The 21,947-nt window shown below is 43.1% G+C and overlaps 1 protein-coding gene across 1 annotated transcript; it reads left to right on the top strand.

The window, feature by feature from the left end:
- The first annotated feature begins 3,262 nt into the window (after nucleotides 1-3,262).
- LOC121578961 (olfactory receptor 1D4-like) lies at nucleotides 3,263-21,587 on the top strand. Its single transcript, XM_045224618.1, has 6 exons — nucleotides 3,263-3,270; nucleotides 3,490-3,758; nucleotides 3,960-4,106; nucleotides 11,303-11,325; nucleotides 21,224-21,406; nucleotides 21,519-21,587. The coding sequence occupies exons 1-6, from the start codon at nucleotides 3,263-3,265 to the stop codon at nucleotides 21,585-21,587; spliced, it is 699 nt and encodes a 232-aa protein (XP_045080553.1).
- Nucleotides 21,588-21,947: the final 360 nt, after the last annotated feature.

Below are 21,947 nucleotides of genomic sequence, written 5' to 3'. Positions count from 1 at the left end.
CAAATCATGTCCAATCAATTGAATGTACCACAGGTGGACTCCAATCAAGTTGTAGAAACATCTCAAGGATGATCAATGGAAACAGGATGCACCTGAGCCCAATTTCGAGTCTCATAGCAAAGGGTCTGAATACTAATGTAAATAAGGTATTTCTGTTTTTTCTTTTTTATAAATTTGCAAACATTTCTAAAAACCTGTTTTTGCTTTGTCATTATGGGGTATTGTGTGTAGATTGATGAGACATAAAAAAAAAAAATCATTTTTAGAATAAGGCTGTAACATAACAAAATGTGGAAAAGGGGAAGGCGTCTGAATACTTTCCAAATGCACTGTATGGCTCACATAAGAATATAGTTGAATTACCCTGACATAGGGTGTTGTTTCATCCAAACTGAATACACTTTCTCCCCCCAAAAATGGACCTGTTTAAGTTTGTTAGACAATTATTTAACACTTTGAGCTGCATTCTGTATATTAAATGTGCAATACAAATAAATGCATTATTATAATTATTATTATTATTATTATTATGAGATCCTGGACATTGCTAAATAACCAGCAACCAAATCTATAAACAGTTTGGATCAAAACGACAGCACCCTAGGGAAGAAACATAAGATAAAACTTTTAAAAAGCAAACTATCCCTTTAATGTCAGGGCCCTAACCAACAAAAGCATTGCTCACTGTGTGTGATCCTGTACCAAGATATTTTCTCATTAAATAAATAAATGGATCAATTCAAATGCAATTTTCTGATGTGTCACTCGTATATATTTCACATTGTTTCAGAAATTGCACCTGTTATTGACACGGTCTGTCTAGGAACACAGATTACAGCTAGTCCTGTGGGATTGGGATACTCAACAACAGTAAAATATGTTGCACAAATAACTGACGTCACTGTTTTTACGTCTTAATAAAAATACACTTGATGCAACATTTTCATTTCACTTCTGCCAACCTGGGCAGGTGTAACACTGGCAGTGTTGGATTGAGAGGTACTCTCAGAAACAGGTAAATCATCCACAGACTGCATTTCCGTTTTCTGAATAACTCTTAATTTATGGTTTCTCTTTGAATTATTTTCTTTAAAATGTCTTTATTGTATATATTTGTTTCCTTGTTTTTAATTATTCCCTATTGAGTTATTATTGTTTAATTCAACAACTAGGGATCACTGGAGCTAAGTTGTTTAACGGTACAATTATATTTTAGAAATAGTGTATTTATAAGGTTAGTTAAAGCCATTTTATTAGTTCATTATCAAATAATTTCTGGGTAACAATTAAGTACCTTACTGTGATTGTTTTCAATTAAAATTGTCAAAAAAAAAAAAAAAAGAGCTTCTTAGCAAAGAGCTTCTTTCTACGACTGTCTGGCAGTGGTCTGAGTTGAGAGGGGGAAACTGAAAACGAGCTGTTATTGGCAGAGAGGTTTGGAACTCTTTCTTATTGGCCAAAACTCCATCCCACCAAAACAGACTGGGGGGGTTTTCAGGATAAAAAAGAAAAGTAATGGAGCTAAGCACAGGCAAAATCCTAGAAGAAAACCTGGTTCAGTCTGCTTTCCACCAGACACTGTGAGATGAAATCACTTTTCAGCAGGACAATAACTTAAAACACAAGGCCAAATCTACACTGGATTTGCTTACCAAGAAGCCAGTGAATGTTCATGAGTGGCCGAGTTACAGTTTTGACTTAAATCTGCTAGTAATATTGGGCAAATATGTACAATCCAGTTGTGCAAAGCTCGTAGAGACTTACGCATAGACTCACAGCTGTAATCGCTGCCAAAGGTGATTCTAACATGTATTGACTCAGGCGTGTGAATACTTATGTAAATTAGATATTTCTGTATTTCATTTTTAATACATTTGCAAAGAATTTATAAAAACTTTTACATTTTGTCATTATAGGGTATTGTGTGTAGATGGGTGAGAAAAACATATATTTAATCCATTGAATTCAGGTTGTAACACAACAAAATGTGAAAAAAAGTAAAGGGGTATGAATACTTTCTGAAAGCACTGTAAACACACATTTTCTTTAAAGGCATTTCCTATCGTCTTTTTTCTTTGAAAGTGGTTCCTAAAATGAGTCCCTTAAATTGGTGTTTTTATCAATCTTACAGGCATAATCTGTTGCTGTGTCTGTCTGTGCCTGTGTGTCTGTGTGCCTGTGTTTTGTCACAGCCTTGATTGTGAATACAATTTGACCCACTATATTGGAGAAAGATAAATTATTGATTGAACCTTCATCATGCACATTGTAGTTCTGTAAGACAAATGTGAGGAAAAGATCTAGCTGTGACGAGGTGTGAATGACAGTCAGGCGCAGGAGGTAAAACACCGAAATCCAGAGTTTATTCAGTGTACATGAATAAAGCGCAGCAAGCGCTATCGGCCTTGAGGACGGCCAGGAGGACGCGGAGCAGGGCGAGTTGGATGGCGACGATGGAAGTCCCTCAACAGAGAGGGATCGAGGATATCCCTCACCGGGACCCAGCACCATTCCTCCGGACCGTACCCTTCCATCCACGAGGTACTGAAGGCCACCCACCCGGCGCCTCGAATCCAGTATGGAATGGACAGAGTACGCCGGCGCCCCCTCGATGTCCAAAGGAGGTGGAGGGACATCCCGCACCTCAGACTCCTGGAGCGGACCAGCCACCACCGGCCTGAGGAGAGACATGAAACGAGGGGTTAATACGGTAATCAGAGGGGAGTAATAACCTATATGTGACCTCGTTGATTCTCCTCAGGACTTTGAACGGCCCTACAAACCGCGGGCTCAGCTTCCGGCAGGGCAGGCGAAGGGGCAGATTCCGTGTCGAGAGCCAGACCCGATCCCCCGGTACAAAGACGGGGGCCTCACTGCGGTGACGGTCAGCGTTGGCCTTCTGACGACACACAGCACGTTGGAGGTGAACATGGGCAGCGTTCCACGTCTCCTCTGCGCGCCGAAACCAGTCATCCACCGCAGGAGCTTCGGTCTGGCTCTGGTGCCACGGTGCCAGAACCGGTTGATAACCTAAAACTCACTGAAATGGCGTTAGGTTCGTAGGGCCAGTGACGACGAACACCAAAACCTGCCCGAGCAAGGAGGAGGGGCAGCCTCGGCTGAATTTGTGACACTAGCTCTGTAAATATTTTTACTGAGTTGTATAAAGTCTTTGCAGTTTCCACAATCCATAAAGTCAATGCTTCTTGTCTTTTCAGAATTCAAGACAAACATGGACAACACATCTGTAAAAGTATTCACCATGACTGCGTATGCTGTAATGGAAAATAACAAGTCCCTGCAGTTTACTATAATGATGTTGTTGTATATTATGATCATCTCCTTCAATTTGATGCTGATTGCTGTAATATGCTGTCAGAAAGTTCTGCATCAACCAATGTATGTGTTCATATGTAACTTAGCTGCTAATGGACTTTATGGTAGCACTGGATTTTTGCCCTCTACTCTGATTCTACTTTTGTCTGAGAGATATGAGATAGCATTGCCATGGTGTCTAACACAAATCTATTGGCTACATACATATGTAGCGGTTGACTTTAATATTTTGGCTGTCATGGGATATGACCGGTATGTTGCCATCTGTTATCCACTACATTACCACAGCATCATGTCTAGTTCCAAGATTTGTAAACTTGTTGCATTGGCATGGCTATATCCTTTTTTTATCTTTCTGATGTACTTCTCATTGACTTTGAAATTGAAGTTTTGTGGGAGGTTCATACATTTTAAATTGTTTTGTGTAAATTTTGAATTGGTCAAAAATGCCTGTTCCACTACATCTTTCCATAGTACTGTAGGACTTGTGATAAGTGCTTTCTTGATGGTCCCTCAGCTCCTCATGATTACATTCTCATATGCACACATTTTCAGGGTCTGTCTGAAATCCAAAGAATCTCAGGTCAAAGCACTGAAAACGTGCATCCCACATTTACTTTCAGTAATAAACTACTCTATTGGAGCGTTTTTTGAAATTGCTCAAAGTAGATTTAACATGAGTGGGACACCTTTTATGTTTCGGATCACCATGTCAGTATACTATGCATTGCTTACACCATTGATAAACCCTGCAATTTACGGAATGGCCAGTCAAGCCATCAGAATTCATGTCTTCAAAATATGCTGCCTGTCTAACAGGTTGGCCCCATGTTAAAAATGGATTAAACACAGTTCTAGTCCTATAGACAAAGTTTTTATTATGAATAATGAATCAATTGGGAAATTAAAAAGCAATGTTACCATAAAACTGCAATTATGGCAAGATGTACATGAAACAGATACACTATATATACAAAAGTATGTAGACACCACTTCAAATTAGTGGATTCGGCTATTTCAGCCACACCCGTTGCTGATAGGTGTATAAAATCGAGCACACAGCCATGCAATCTCCATAGACAAACATCGGCAGTAGAATGGCCTTACTGAAGAGCTCATTGACTTTCAACATGGCACTGTCATAGGATGCCATCTTTCCAACAAGTCAGTTCGTAAAATTTCTGCCAGACTAATCTGCCAGACTTTTTTAGACAGACTAATCTGGGTTTGGCGGATGCCAGGAGAACGCTACCTGCCCGAATGCATAGTGCCAACTGTAAAGTTGGTGGAGGAGAAATAATGGTCTGGGGCTGTTTTTCATGGTTCGGGCTAGGCCCCTTAGTTCCAGTGAAGGGAAATCTTAACGCTACAGCATACAATGACATTCTAGACGATTCTGTGCTTCCAACTTTGTTGTAACAGTATGGGGAAGGCCATTTCCTGTTTCAGCATGACCATTTTTTTACATTTACATTTTTAGTCATTTAGCAGACGCTCTTATCCAGATCGACTTACAGTTAGTGAGTGCATACATTATTTTTTTATTTTTTCATACTGGCCCCCCGTGGGAAACGAACCCACAACCCTGGCGTTGCAAACGCCATGCTCTACCAACTGAGCTACATCTCTGCCGGCCATTCCCTCCCCTACCCTGGACGACGCTGGGCCAATTGTGCGCCGCCCCATGGGTCTCCCGGTCGCAGCCGGCTACGACAGAGCCTGGTTTGAACCAGGATCTCTAGTGGCACAGCTAGCACTGCGATGCAGTGCCTTAGACCACTGCGCCACTCGGGAGTACACCCCCGTGCACAAAGCGAGGTCCATACATAAATGGTTTGTTGAGATCGGTGTGGAAGAACTTGACCGGCCTGCACAGAGCCCTGACCTCAACCCCATCGAACACCTTTGTGATGAATTGGAACGGCGACTGCAAGCCAGGCCTAATCGCCCAACATCAGTGCCCGATCTCTTTAATGCTCTTGTGGCTGAATGGAAGCAAGTCCCCGCAGCAATGTTCCAACATCTAGAGGAAAGCCTTCCCAGAAGAGTGGAGGCTGTTATAGCAGCAAAGGGGGGGGGACCAGCTCCATATTAATGCCCATGATTTTGGAATGAGATGTTTGACGAGCAGGTGTCCACATACTTTTGGTCATGTAGTGTAGCATGGCATTGATTCCTACTGTCAACTGCCCAACTTGACGGACTGTTGGGTATAATGTGCATATTTAAGTTGTATATACAGGGCGCATTTGTAAAAGAGACCTAGGTCTCAATATGTCTTCCCTGTTAAAATAAAGTTTAAAATATACAGTGGGGAAAAAAAGTATTTAGTCAGCCACCAATTGTGCAAGTTCTCCCACTTAAAAAGATGAGAGAGGCCTGTAATTTTCATCATAGGTACACGTAAACTATGACAGACAAAATGAGAAAAAAATATCCAGAAAATCACATTGTAGGATTTTTAATGAATTTATTTGCAAATTATGGTGGAAAATAAGTATTTGGTCATCTACAAACAAGCAAGATTTCTGGCTCTCACAGACCTGTAACTTCTTCTTTAAGAGGCTCCTCTGTCCTCCACTCGTTACCTGTATTAATGGCACCTGTTTGAACTTGTTATCAGTATAAAAGACACCTGTCCACAACCTCAAACAGTCACAATCCAAACTCCACTATGGCCAAGACCAAAGAGCTGTCAAAGGACACCAGAAACAAAATTGTAGACCTGCACCAGGCTGGGAAGACTGAATCTGCAATAGGTAAGCAGCTTGGTTTGAAGAAATCAACTGTGGGAGCAATTATTAGGAAATGGAAGACATACAAGACCACTGATAATCTCCCTCGATCTTGATCTCACCCCGTGGAGTCAAAATGATCACAAGAACGGTGAGCAAAAATCCCAGAACTACACGGGGGGACCTAGTGAATGACCTGCAGAGAGCTGGGACCAAAGTAACAAAGCCTACCATCAGTAACACACTACGCCGCCAGGGACTCAAATCCTGCAGTGCAAGACGTGTCCCCCTCTTAAGCCAGTACATGTCCAGGCCCGTCTGAAGTTTGCTAGAGTGCATTTGGATGATCCAGAAGAGGATTGGGAGAATGTCATATGGTCAGATGAAACCAAAATATAACTTTTGGGTAAAAACTCAACTCGTCGTGTTTGGAGGACAAAGAATGCTGCGTTGCATCCAAAGAACACCATACCTACTGTGAAGCATGGGGGTGGAAACATCATGCTTTGGGGCTGTTTTTCTGCAAAGGGACCAGGACGACTGATCCGTGTAAAGGAAAGAATGAATGGGGCCATGTATTGTGAGATTTTGAGTGAAAACCTCCTTCCATCAGCAAGGGCATTGAAGATTAAACGTGGCTGGGTCTTTCAGCATGACAATGATCCCAAACACACCGCCCGGGCAACGAAGGAGTGGCTTCGTAAGAAGCATTTCAAGGTCCTGGAGTGGCCTAGCCTGTCTCCAGATCTCAACCCCATAGAAAATCTTTGGCGGGAGTTGAAAGTCCGTGTTGCCCAGCGACAGCCCCAAAACATCATTGCTCTAGAGGAGATCTGCATGGAGGAATGGGCCAAAATACCAGCAACAGTGTGTGAAAACTTACAGAAAACGTTTGACCTGTGTCATTGCCAACAAAGGGTATATAACAAAGTATTGAGAAACTTTTGTTATTGACCAAATACTTATTTTCCACCATAATTTGCAAATAAATTCATTAAAAATCCTACAATGTGATTTTCTGGATATTTTTTTCTCATTTTGTCTGTCATAGTTGACGTGTACCTATGATGAAAATTACAGGCCTCTCTCATCTTTTTAAGTGGGAGAACTTGCACAATTGGTGGCTGACTAAATACTTTTTTTCCCCACTGTATATATACTGTATGTATATTGGGCACAAAATAATCTGAAACACAACCAACAAACAGCAAATGCATCCAACACATTTGTAGAGTCACAAATTTGAAGTAGTCATTGCGTGCTATGAATGTGGGACAAAAAGTGCTATAATTTCTAAACGGTTCACCCGATATGGATGAAAATACCCTCAAATTAACCTCATAGTCATTGTATCACTTCAAATCCAAAATGCTGGGGTACAGAGCCAAAACAATAGTTTTGGAGCTGACTGTACATAGGATGTGGTGTTGTACTGTAACCAGTGTAACATGTGTCATGCTAATTTAACCATCCTATTACTTGATGGCCCACAGTCCAGCAATATGTCATGCAGATAAGCCATTGTTTACTTTACTGACCACGCTGGATATTAATTCAGTCGTTCAGGTTGGTAGTTCACACTAAGGAGGAATCAATGCTGTATATAGGCAGGCAATGTGCTGAACAGGCAAACATAGCTAACTATTTTGATCGATTACCAACAAAATAATGATTGAATCACAAAGCATAACAAAACATGCATATAGTATTTCCTACCTCTCAGTGTTGGGGTTTCTACAGCATCATGTTCCACTAGAAATCAGACTGACTCTGCCAGTATCTCCCTGAGAAATACATGTACAGTATGTGTGATGTTACTGAACCAGATTCTATAGCTAGATGTATTTTTTGCGGTGGTCCAGGGCTGAACATTTTGTCGACCACCTAGCTAGCTAGCATTATCATCTACAAACCAAACACACTATTATGTGAAAAATCTGCATATCTAACTTTAGCTAGCTAACGTTAGCTAGTTTAAATAAATTGGGCATCTTGTGGGGTTTATGCAGTGTAGCTACATGAAATCACGTAAGAGAGCAGCTGATGGGTTCTGGAAACCTTGGTTTACAACCAGTTTCAAAAAAAGTTGTAGAAAAAGTTCCTCACAAATCCCTCTCCCCTGAATTCAGCAAATTACAAAAAGTATAAGAACAAATTTACTCACCTACTTTGGATATCCCCCTAAATATATTTTACTAATACATTTCAAGAATCCTAAATAAAATAAACCAAACTTGGAAAATCATCAATCAACTGTTGAATAAGAAAAAGGCATCTACAACTATCCCATCTCAATTTATTGTTGAAAATAAGACCTATAGTGATCCTGATGATACATTTATAAGATGGCGCCGACAGACATGGCAGCTCTGCTTCTAGCTCCTAAGCAACTTTGCAGTATAGAATTTTTTGTGTGTGTTATTTCTTACATTATTAACCCAGAAGTTTTTACTACTGCACTGTTGGAGCTAGGAACACAAGCATTTCGCTACACCCGCAATAACATCTGCTAAATATGTATGTGACCCAATACATTTGATTTGATGTTATTTCATGTGAATTTAATAACGTTTTTGTGAATGTGAGTTCCTCTCTGTCAAAGAAAATTTTGAAAACTGATGGAAAACCCTTGGATTACATTAAGGGATATTTATCTTCTCGCTTCAGTTTGATCCTCCTGATGTAATAATGGAGGTAATTGGTAACTTTAAAGATATCAGCAGCAGGTCATGGTGAGATTGGTGCCTCTTTAGAGAAATCAGTGTCTTCCTCGATTACTGAGCTTCTAACGTATATATTTACCAAATCAATGCAAACTGTATTGTTCCTAAAGGTTTGACAATTGCCAAAGTTATCCCCCTCTATAAATCTGGGGATCCCAGATCTTTCACAAATTATCGCCCAGTATCTGTACTACCAGCTTTTTCTAAAATCCTAGAACAATTGGTGTATAAGAGAATGTTGAAACTTTTAAATCAACACTGTATTCTATATGAGCACCAATATGGTTTCAACACTGTATTCTATATGAGCACCAATATGGTTTCAACACTGTATTCTATATGAGCACCAATATGTTTTCAACACTGTATTCTATATGAGCACCAATAGGGTTTCAACACTGTATTCTATTTGAGCACCAATATGGTTTCAACACTGTATTCTATATGAGCACCAATATGGTTTCAACACTGTATTCTATATGAGCACCAATATGGTTTCAACACTGTATTCTATATGAGCACCAATATGGTTTCAACACTGTATTCTCTATGAACACCAATATGGGTTTTGTAAAAACTACTCCACAGATATGGCTCTTTTGCAAGTTGTGGATAAAATCTTTACAGCTCTGAACAACAATGAATACACTCTGGGCATCTTTTTAGATTTATCCAAAGCGTTTTACACTGTTGATCATGAAATATGACTTTCTACCAGGGCCAAGATATCCTGTGGCATGCCACAGGGTTCGATAATTGGACCTTTGTTATTCCTAATCTATATCAATGAACTTGCTGCTGTGTCTTCTACCATACTTCCCATTCTCTTTGCCAATGATACCAATTAGATTTTCACAGAATAATTTTGGCTCACTAATTAATGAAGCCAACTCAGGTTGCCAAATTTTCTGAGTGGTTCCAGATAAACAAATTATCTTTAAATGTTGAAAAATCCAATTTTATTGTATTCACTAGTAAGAATAAGAAGAGAGAAAAAGAAAAAAAGAGCCAGAATCTCAATTGGTGGGAATGAAATGGAACAAGTCACATCCACTAGATTCCTCTGAGTTCTAATTGATGAAAAGTTATACTGGAAAGATCATATTCAATTTGTCTGCAGCAAAGTGATCAAATCTATTGGTATCATCAGAAAGAGTAGTGCTTTGGTTCATCAGGCTTGCTTTCTAACTCTATACTATAGCTTAACTTACTCATATCTCATTTAGTATAATATTGTCTGGGCCAGTACATATGCCTCCTACCTACACAAATTACTCATCATACAAAAGAAATTGGCAAGACTAGCCACCTCTAATTACCTGGCTCCATCTGCACCTTTGTTTAAGAAAAACTCACATTGTCAGTTCTCTATCAGATATAGAGGTGCCATACTCTGGAATTCTTATCTTCACATTTTATTTTGTATTTTAAAAAAAAAAGCTTTAATATTGCAAATAGATTGTAACTTCCATCAATGTAATTGTCTGCATTACTTCCAATCTCCCATATGTTTTTTTCTCGCAAATATTTATATACATATACATACAGTGAGGGAAAAAAGTGTTTGATCCCCTGTTGATTTTGTACGTTTGCCCATTGACAAAGACATGATCAGTCTATACTTTTAATGGTAGGTTTATTTGAACAGTGAGAGACAGAATAACAACAACAAAATCCAGAAAAACACATGTCAAAAATGTTATAAATTGATTTGCATTTTAATGAGGGAAATAAGTATTTGACCCCTCTGCAAAACATGACTTAGTACTTGGTGGCAAAACCCTTTGGCCACCAGGTTTGCACACATCTCAGGAGGGATTTTGTTCCACTCCTCTTTGCAGATCTTCTCCAAGTCATTAAGGTTTTGAGGCTGACGTTTGGCAAATCGAACCTTCAGCTCCCTCCACAGATTTTCTATGGGATTAAGGTCTGGAGACTGGCTAGGCCACTCCAGGACCTTAATGTCCTTCTTCTTGAGCCACTCTTTTGTTGCCTTGGCCGTGTGCCTTGGGTCATTGTCATGCTGGAATACCCATCCACGACCCATTTTCAATGCCCTAGCTGAGGGAAGGAGGTTCTCACCCAAGATTTGACGGTACATGGCCCCATCCATCGTCCCTATGATGCGGTGAGGTTGTCCTGTCCCCTTAGCAGAAAAACACCCCCAAAGCATAATGTTTCCACCTCCATGTTTGACGGTGGGGATGGTGTTCTTGGGGTCATAGGCAGCATTCCTCCTCCTCCAAACACGGCGAGTTGAGTTGATGCCAAAGAGCTCCATTTTGGTCTCATCTGACCACAACACTTTCATCCAGCCCTGTATATGTGCTTTCTTGAGCAGGGGGACCTTGCGGGCGCTGCAGGATTTCAGTCCTTCACGGCGTAGTGTGTTACCAATTGTTTTCTTGGTGACTATGGTCCCAGCTGCCTTGAGATCATTGACAAGATCCTCCCATGTAGTTCTGGGCTGATTCCTCACCGTTCTCATGATCATTGCAACTCCACGAGGTGAGATCTTGCATGGAGCCCCAGGCCGAGGGAGATTGACAGTTATTTTGTGTTTCTTCCATTTGCGAATAATCGCACCAACTGTTGTCACCTTCTCACCAAGCTGCTTGGCGATGGTCTTGTAGCCCATTCCAGCCTTGTGTAGGTCTACAATCTTGTCACTGACATCCTTGGAGAGCTCTTTAGTCTTGGCCATGGTGGAGAGTTTGGAATCTGATTGATTGATTGCTTCTGTGGACAGATGTCTTTTATACAGGTAACAAGCTGAGATTAGGAGCACTCCCTTTAAGAGTGTGCTCCTAATCTCAGCTCATTACCTGAATAAAAGACAACTGGGAGCCAGAAATCTTTGTGATTGAGAGGGGGTCAAATACTTATTTCCCTCATTAAAATGCTAATCAATTTATAACATTTTTGACATGCGTTTTTCTGGATTTTGTTGTTGTTATTCTGTCTCTCACTGTTCAAATAAACCTACCATTAAAATTATAGACTGATCATTTCTTTGTCAGTGGGCAAACGTACAAAATCAGCAGGGGACCAAATACTTTTTTCCCTCACTGTACATATACACATACATACAAATACATATACATACAGTTGAAGTCGGAAGTTTACATTCACCTTAGCCAAATATATTTAAACTCAGTTTTTCACAATTCCTGACATTTAATCCTAGTAACAATTCCTTGTCTTAGGTCAGTTAGGATCACCACTTTATTTTAAGAATGTAAAATGTCAGAATAATAGTAGAGAGTGATTTATTTCAGCTTTTATTTCTTTCATCACATTCCCAGTGGGTCAGAATGCCAAAACTATAGTTTGTTAACAAGAAATTTGTGGAGTGGTTGAAAAACGAGTTTTAATGACTCCAACCTAAGTGTATGTAAACTTCCGACTTCAACTGTACATATATATACATATCCTTTAAAAAAAAAATATTACCCTTTATTTCTTTCCAACCCCACTACCCCTTCCCTAATTGGGGTAAACTAGTGAACAACAATGCTTAGGCCTCTACTTCCAGCTTATACATACCATATACATTTTATGGATCAATTTTGCAATAATTATATATTTTTTGTTTTTACTCCTGAACTTCCTCAACCTCTCCGATCATTTTCATGATGTCCATCCGGTTTGCTTCTATATGCCATATCTTTCTAACTGTGCTCTTTCACAAAAGCTCTCAACCTATAACCTATATACTTATTATGGACACAGTATGCTTTACATTAGTTATCTTGTTGTTATTAGTTGTTGTTAGTTGTTATTAGTCCCATTAGTCCCATCCTTCAACTCCATTCAACACCTCCCATCTATCTCTTAACACCATCCATATTGGATTTCTATTTGCCATATATTTTTCAACTGTACTGTGATGTTTTATGTTATTTATTTTTATTTATTATTTATTATGTTTTACAAAAGTTCTGAACCCTTCTATTCTCATTGATTCTACAGATTGTAAATTGAAAATAAACATTTTTGCTAAAATTATTATTATATTATTGATCGATTGACTATGACTTTTCAGATCACCCAGTAGTGCTATCTGCAGTGTTAGCTCCAGGTAAATATTGCAATCCTTTAGCCATTCCTGGACCTGTGTCCAAAAACAAGCTACAAATGGACTGTACCAAAACAAATGATCTAATGATTCTGTCTCTTCGCAGCAAAATCTGCAGAGCTGGGAAGATTGTATCCCCCATATAAATAACATTCTATTGGTAGCAAGAATTTTGTATAATAATTGAAATTGAAAAATTCTAAGTTTCGAATCCGGCGTCGTTTTGCGTATCAGCTCATAAACACTATGCCATGGAATCGGTTCGTCAAAAATCTCTTCCCAACAATTTTGCAATCTGTATGGGACGGCTGTCAATCCTTTGGTCCTTAAATGAAACTGGTATACTTTTTTATTTATCACAATTTTCTTTAACCAATTATGTTCTTTAATGCAGGGCCGACAGACAAGTTCCTTACTTTTTCCCCCTTCCACTTTCTTCTTTAATTTTTGTGGTAATGCTGCAATTTTTTGGTTGTAATTTTGGGTAGAGCAGACATTTCCATATGTTTTTGTTAGCTGCATGTGTGACATAACACCACCAGTCCTACCTATGATATCATTTACGAAGATTATACCTTTTTTAAACATTTTTTCAAAGAATAATGGTTTTTTATCAATTAGTATATTTGAGTTTTACCACAATATTTGTTGCATTATTTGTTCTGTAGTTTCTGGAGGATTAAATTGAAATTGCAATCAACATTCTATGGCTTGTTTTAGAAATAGTAATATTTGGGAGATTATTTCCTTTTCAAATAACTGAAAGTGAGAGGTTGTAATCTGAATAAAGGGAAAAGGGCCATTCTTGAACATAGGGTGAGACAATCTTACTAATTTGCTAGAGAACCAGTTCCGATTTAAGTATAACTTTTGTATGACTGAAGCTTTTAGTGAGAGGTCTAATGCTTTAATATTTAATCATTTCTGTCCTCCGAATTCATATTCATTATATAAATAGGCCTGTTTAATTTTGTCTGGCTTGCCGTTCCAAATAAAATTGAATAATTATTTCGCATATAATTTCAAAAACTGTTCGCTAGGCGTATGTAACGATCCCGGCAGTCTGAGTCGGGTTCTGTCTGGTGACTAGTTTTTCTGTTCGTGGTCTCCAGTTTCCCGAGGGTTCGGGAACGCTCCGGGGAGCTCTCTTGATTTCCGCACCTGCATCCCATCAGCAATCTGCACACCTGGTCCTGATCATCACCCTTCTTAGGCTCTGGCCTAACATCCAGTTCCTGCCGGATCGTTAGCCATGAACAGTATGTTTGTCCGTGTATCAGCCTTGGAACATCTAGCGTTAGTTTTGTTGTTTTGCACCTTGTTGACTTGCTGTGTACTTACCTCCGTTTTGTTCTGTCTGCAGTCTCTCACCCGGAACCTTCACCCAACCTCTGCCTGATGGTCGGCGGCTGCCGAGCCATACTGGACCTACCACTGCACCCTCAACAACCCATCCACGCCACCCGCTCTGTTCCCTGGATTATTCAGCCTCACTCGGGAATCTATTAAATAAACACTCACCTTTGTCTCAAAGTACCTTGTCCTGGTCTGCTTCTGGGTTCTGGCTTAGTAAACCGTGACAGAACGATCCGGCCAGTAATGAACCCAGCGGACCTGGACTCTGTTCGCCATGCCATTACCCAGCAGGAGAAGATGTTGGGCCATCATAGCACGGTACTACAGGAGATCGCGTTGTCAGTTCGGAACCTTTCTACCGGTCTGACGGAGGTCCAGAACCAACGCCAGTGTCCGGTGGAGGATCCACTACCGGTTTCACCCATCTCGCCTGCCGCTTCTGAAGCTGTGTCCTTCCGTGAGCCCAAGGTTCCGACGCCGGATAAATATGAGGGGGAGCTGGGAAGATGCCGTTCCTTTCTTATGCAGTGTGGATTAGTGTTCGATCTACAGCCCTACTCTTATGCCACAGACAAGGCTAGGATAGCCTTTGTGATTGAGTTGCTGCGTGGTCGAGCGCTGGAGTGGGCTTCAGCCGTTTGGGAACGACAGGATCCCTGCATGGCTTCATACCAGGGGTTCACGGCCGAGATGAGGAAGCTCTTCGACCATTCCGTCCGAGGGAGGGACGCAGCTAGGCGCCTGTTTTCGCTTCACCAAGGAACTCGCAGCGTGGCCGACTTCGTGATCGAGTTCAAGACGTTGGCTGTGGAGAGTGGGTGGAACGAGGAGTCTCTGCAAGCGGCCTTTTACCAGGGTCTGTCGGAGCAGCTCAAGGATGAGTTGATCTCCTATCCGGAGCCTAGTGACCTGGACAGCTTGGTAGCCTTGTCTATTCGGGTGGATAATCGAGTCCGAGAGCGAAGGAGGGAGAAGCAATGGGGTCCGTCCAATCGATCAGCTTCTCAGTTCCCAGTCGGGTCGGGTGGTGGACCAGAACACGTCGATCATTCTCCACCACAAAGGATTAGTGGAGAGGTCCTCTCTCCCGATTCTGAACCCATGCAAGTGGGGCGGCACGGGTTAACCAAGGAGGAGCGTCAACATAGACGTAAGACCAACTGCTGCCTCTACTGTGGTAGCTCGGGACATTACATCTCCACTTGTTCCCGGCGGTCGTCAAACTGCCCGGCTCGCTAAAGTTGGGAGGACTTTTAGCGAGCCAGTTTCAACCTCTCAGTACCTCTGTCAGACCCCGTTTCCCGGCTACCCTTGTGAACAGGAATCAGAGCTTAGCGATTAACGCTTTTATCGATTCAGGTGCCGATGGAAGCTTTCTTGATGCCGAGTTGGTGGAACAGCTGGGGCTTTCCAAGGAGCAATTGCCGGAAGCCATTGAAGCGACCACTCTGAACGGCAGTAGTCTGGCACGTATCACGATGAGGACTGAACCGGTTAAGATGCGGTTGTCGGGGAATCATTCTGAGATGATTTCATTCTTCATTCTGCCGTCTTCCCATGTTCCTCTGGTCCTTGGATACCCCTGGCTGAAGGAACACAATCCCACGTTCGATTGGGTGACGGGCAAGGTAACGAGTTGGAGCCTTGATTGTCATGCTAACTGTCTCAAGACTGCCTGCCCCCATTCGGTTCCCAGTCAGGTGATTGAGGCTAAACCCCCAGATTTGTCCCTGGTTCCCGAGACATATCACGATTTGGGGGAAGTTTTCAGTAAGCAGAAGGCTCTGTCACTCCCCTCCCCACCGACCATATGATTGTGCCATCAACCTGTTCCCTGGAGCTGTCTACCCCAAGGGAAGGTTATACAGTATCTCCCGACCTGAACGTGAGGCGTTGGAGACCTACATCAAGGAGTCCCTAGCTGCTGGTCTCGTTCGTCCCTCGTCATCACCCCTGGGGGCAGGATTCTTCTTTGTGGGTAAGAAGGATGGCTCTCTTCGACCGTGTATTGATTATCGGGGGTTGAATGACATCACGGTCAAGAACAAGTATCCCCTGCCCTTGATGAGTTCTGCCTTCGACTCCTTACAGGGTGCTACGGTGTTCACCAAGCTAGACCTACGCAATGCGTATCACATGGTCCGGATCAGAGAGGGGGACGAGTGGTTGACGGGTTTCAATACACCGATGGGTCACTTGAGTATCAGGTGATGCCGTTTGGACTGACCAATGCTCCAGCGGTATTCCAGAGTATGGTGAACGACGTCCTGAGAGATATGATCGGTCTCTTTGTGTTTGTTTACCTGGATGACATTCTGATCTTCTCGAAGGAACCTTCCGACCACGTCCAGCATGTCCGGCAGGTTCTGCAGCGATTGTTGGAGAATCGCCTGTTCGTGAAGGCCGAGAAGTGCGAGTTTCACGCCCACACGACATCCTTTCTCGGGTACATCATCTCCAGGGGAGAGATTAGGATGGACCAGGAGAAGGTTAGAGCGGTTCTGGAATGGGCCCAGCCCGGTACGAGATTGCAGCTCCAGAGATTTTTTGGGGTTTGCGAATTTCTACCGCAGATTCATCCGGGATTACAGCCGTGTGGCCGCTCCGTTAACTGCCTTGACTTCCAGTATCAGGACCTTCAAGTGGAATCCGGAGGCGGATCGAGCGTTTCTGGATTTGAAGAGGCGATTCACCAACGCACCGATTCTCTCTCAACCGGACACGGCCCGTCAGTTCGTCGTTGAAGTGGACGCGTCTGATGTGGGAGTTGGCGCCATCCTGTCGCAGCGATGCTCCACGGACAGTAAACTCCATCCCTGCGCCTACTACTCTCGTCGCCTTTCGCCTGCGGAGAGGAATTACGATGTGGGTAACCGGGAGCTTCTCGCGGTGAAACTTGCCTTGGAGGAGTGGCGCCACTGGTTGGAGGGGCGGAGCAACCGTTTATTGTCTGGACTGACCACAAGAATCTTGCTTACGTGCAATCGGCTAAACGTCTCAACTCCCGTCAGGCCAGGTGGGCGTTGTTTTTCGGACGATTCAAGTTTTCCCTGACGTTCCGACCTGGATCTAAGAACGGCAAGGCGGACGCCTTGTCCCGGATGTTCTCCAAGACGGAGGAGAGTGGGTCCAAGACCGAGACAATTCTCCCCCCGGAACTGCGTCGTGGGAGCAGTTATGTGGAAGATTGAGGAGGAGGTGCTGGCGGCCCTTCGGACTCAGCCCGGTCCCGTAACGGTCCACCCGGTCGGTTGTTTGTGCCTGAGTCGGTTCGTCCTGCTGTCCTCAAATGGTCCCACGCCAGCAAGATGGCTTGTCACCCTGGCGTGGCTCGGACAATGGCGTTTCTTCGCAGACGTTTTTGGTGGCCTGCCATGGCCGAGGATACTCGGGGTTTTGTTGCTGCCTGTCCAGTGTGTGCGCAGAATAAGAGTACCAATCGGCCCAGCTCTGGACTACTTCACCCCCTTCCTATTCCCCGGCGACCATGGTCGCATCTGGCCCTGGACTTCGTCACTGGGTTGCCCGCTTCTGAGGGGAACACGGTCGTTCTGACTATCGTGGACAGATTCAGCAAGTTCGCCCACTTTGTGCCAATTGCCAAGCTTCCCTCTGCCTCGGAGACGTCCGAGATCCTGGTTAGGGAGGTTTTCAGGGTCCACGGGTTGCCCAGTGATATCGTTTCCGACCGTGGCCCTCAGTTTACCTCTGCTGTCTGGAAGTCCTTCTGTTTGGCCATTGGAGCTACAGTCAGTCTCACATCTGGTTTTCACCCCCAATCCAATGGTCAGGCGGAGAGAGCCAACCAGAAGATGGAATCCACGCTACGCTGTCTGGTCTCTTCCAACCCCACCTCCTGGGTCTCTCAGTTGCCTTGGGTTGAGTATGCCCACAATACTCTCCCTACATCTGCCACTGGGATGTCTCCCTTCCAGTGCCTGTATGGCTACCAACCTCCCCTGTTCCCTTCTCAGGAGAAGGAGCTCTCAGTGCCTTCTGTTCAGGCCCATATTCGTCGTTGCCACCGGACCTGGCATCGGGCCAGAAAGGCACTCCTTAGAGTTTCGGACCGGTATCAGCTCCAGGCGAATCGTCGCCGGATCCCCGCTCCCACCTATACCATCGGAGATAGGGTTTGGTTGGCCACACGGGATCTTCCGTTACGGACTGAGTCTAGGAAGTTGTTACCGAAGTTCATTGGTCCGTTTGTGGTGGAGAAGGTGATCAATCCAGTGGCAGTTCGACTCAAACTACCGAGGACGCTCAGAGTCCATCCCACCTTTCATGTCTCCTGCCTCAAGCCTGTCTTCCTCAGTCCTCTGTTGCCTCCTCCGCCTCCTCCTCCTCCTCCTCGGATGATCGGAGGTGGTCCTGCCCTACACGGTGCGTCGCATCATGGATTCCAGACGGCGGGGCCGGGGTTTCCAGTATCTCGTGGACTGGGAGGGGTATGGTCCTGAAGAGAGGAGTTGGATTCGCGGCGACAGGTCCTAGATGCTGACCTCATCAGTGACTTCTACCGCCTCCATCCTGGCGCTCCGGGAGTCCGCCCGGTGGCGTTCGTCGGAGGGGGGTACTGTAACGATCCCGGCAGTCTGAGTCGGGTTCTGTCTGGTGACTAGTTTTTCTGTTCGTGGTCTCCAGTTTCCCGAGGGTTCGGGAACGCTCCGGGGAGCTCTCTTGATTTCCGCACCTGCATCCCATCAGCAATCTGCACACCTGGTCCTGATCATCACCCTTCTTAGGCTCTGGCCTAACATCCAGTTCCTGCCGGATCGTTAGCCATGAACAGTATGTTTGTCCGTGTATCAGCCTTGGAACATCTAGCGTTAGTTTTGTTGTTTTGCACCTTGTTGACTTGCTGTGTACTTACCTCCGTTTTGTTCTGTCTGCAGTCTCTCACCCGGAACCTTCACCCAACCTCTGCCTGATGGTCGGCGGCTGCCGAGCCATACTGGACCTACCACTGCACCCTCAACAACCCATCCACGCCACCCGCTCTGTTCCCTGGATTATTCAGCCTCACTCGGGAATCTATTAAATAAACACTCACCTTTGTCTCAAAGTACCTTGTCCTGGTCTGCTTCTGGGTTCTGGCTTAGTAAACCGTGACAGCGTAGGCAAGACCATAAGCAAATAGGTAAACTGGGATAATACAAAGAGTTAATCAGGGTGATTTTTCCACAAATTGACAGGTATTTACCTTTCCATGGTAGCAAGATCTTATCTATTTTTGCTAACTTTCTATTAAAATGTATTGGAGTGAGATCATTTATTTCATTTGGGATATGTATTCCGAGTATATCCACATCACCATCAGACCATTTTATTGGTAAACTACATGGTAATGTAAAAATTGTATTTTTTTGTGATCCAATACGTAATATAGTACATTTATCATAATTTGGTTGTAATCCAGAGAGGTTAGAAAATGTATCTAGATCCTCTATGAGGCTGTGGAGGGATTCAAGTTGTGGATTTAAAAGAAAACATGAATCATCAGCGTACAATGATAACTTTGTTTTTAAGCCCTGGATTTCTAATCCCTTGATATTATTGTTGGATCTGATTTTAATAGCTAACATTTCGATGGCCATAATAAATAGATATGCCGATAGTGGACAGGAAAAACTCACATAGTCAGTTCTCTATCAGATATAGAGGTGCCATACTCTGGAATTCTTATCTTCACATTGCCAAAATATCATCATCCATCAATAACTTCAAGCGAAGACTGGGGGTCAGCCTGATGAACCAAACTACTCAGTAATCTCCTCCATATAGCCTAACTCTCAGACACTCACATGCACACACACATTTAAACAAAACAAATACACTACCAGTCAAAAGTTTGGACACACCTACTCATTCAAGGGTTTTTCTTTCTTTCTTTTTCTACATTGTAGAATAATAGTGAAGACATCAAAACTATGACATAACACATATGGAATCATGTAGTAACCCAAAAAGTGTTAAACAAATGAAAATATATTTTATATTTGAGATTCTTCAAATAGCCACCCTTTGCCTTGATGACAGCTTTGCACACTCTTGGCATATGTGTTATTTAATAGTTTTGATGGCTTCACTATTATTCTACAATAAGTAGGTGTGTCCAAACTTTTGACTGGTACTGTATATATATATATTCGTGATTACTGATCAATTCATTTATAGTTAGTAGGTTTTGTTATCTGTTTTAACAAACCTTTTTTATTTATTTTACTTATGTATTGTATATTTTTTGTTTTGTTTTTGTTTTTATCTGTATTGTTGTCTATCTCTTGTACCAAAAGTGCTGACATTTCTAAACAGTTTACCGGATATGGATGAAAATAATAAGCTGACAGTCTGCACTTTAACCTCATATTCATTGTTTGATTTCAAATCCAAACTTTTGGAGTATAGAGTCAAAAGAAGACAAAATGCTTCAACCAATCACGTCAATGTGGAGCTATATGGAGCCCTCCACATTGTTACAACATTTGAGAGGCACATGGCGATGCGGTATGGAGCTCGATTTGGCCTCTGCATGCCTCCGGAGGCTCCGCAATTGCGTCACAACCTCCATATGAAGCCTCCGACCACATTATCGGATCAAGCATAAATTGGCTTTTAACCAGACAGCTAGAGGCACTTGGAAAAGGACAATTGATGATCCTCATTCCATCCTAACCCAGCTGGTCAAGAGGCTCCCCCAGATTGAGGACAGCTATGAGTCTAAAGCAAACATAATCAGATCAGAGATACCTAATACACAAATAAGTTTTGCAATGACTGCTCTGTCCATTCATGGCTTACTCCACTTATGTCCTCAGGCAAAAAGAGGAAGACACGAGGAGATCATTTCAAATTGAGATTTCAGAAAAACTTCCAGGCTCTACTGGAGGAAGAGGTGAGGTCCATAAATCCAGCCCTGCGGCTCTGCTTTCCTCCCCTCTCTTTAATCATCTGCTCCTTCTCTGTTTCCTTCCATCTCCAGCTGCTCCCTATAGGAACTGAGTCGGAATGAGGGACCCGACTGCCCCGAGCCCTCCAAACTGCCCCAGCGCCACTTCTGTGCGGTGTGTGGTTTTCCGTCTCCGTACACCTGCATTTCCTGTGGGGCACGCTACTTCTGTGTCCACTGCCTGGGCACGCATCATGAGACCATGTACAGCACTGGCACTGCAGAGGGTGTACCTGATCTCTTCTCTTTTGGTTGAATGTTGTTAGTGTTGTGATGGGTAGAACTTGTGAGTTTCTCCACTCATAATTTAGCAATGACTCGCACTCTCCCTCCTCTCACAGGTGTCTGAAGTGGACTGTGTGATGCTCTCTGTTGGTGCATGTGAATGGCTGCCTCATTCCATTGCTTGATCCCATGTCCTATCATCAACTGAAGGACTGGTTTCTTTGTGCAGCATCATGTCTGAATGAACGTTATGACTCCCTTACAGTCAGTCTGAATGAGCCAAATGACTCCCTTACAGTCAGTCAATGAGCTACAGTGCCCTCCGTAATTATTGGGACAGTGAAGCATTTGTTCTTCTTTTGACTCTATCCTCCACAAGTTTGTATTTGAAATCAAACAATGACTATGAGGTTAAAGTGCAGACTGTCAGCTTCAATTATTTTAATATTGGGTGAACCGTTTAGAAATTACAGCACTTTTGATACATAGTCCCCCCATTTTAGAGGAGCAAAAGTATTGGGACAAATTCACCTATGTGTATTAAT

Source organism: Coregonus clupeaformis, chromosome 13, assembly GCF_020615455.1.
Source record: "Coregonus clupeaformis isolate EN_2021a chromosome 13, ASM2061545v1, whole genome shotgun sequence".
NCBI lineage: Eukaryota > Metazoa > Chordata > Actinopteri > Salmoniformes > Salmonidae > Coregonus > Coregonus clupeaformis.
Note: the sequence above shows the minus strand (reverse complement) of the source record. Positions and strands in the feature narration are given on the sequence as shown.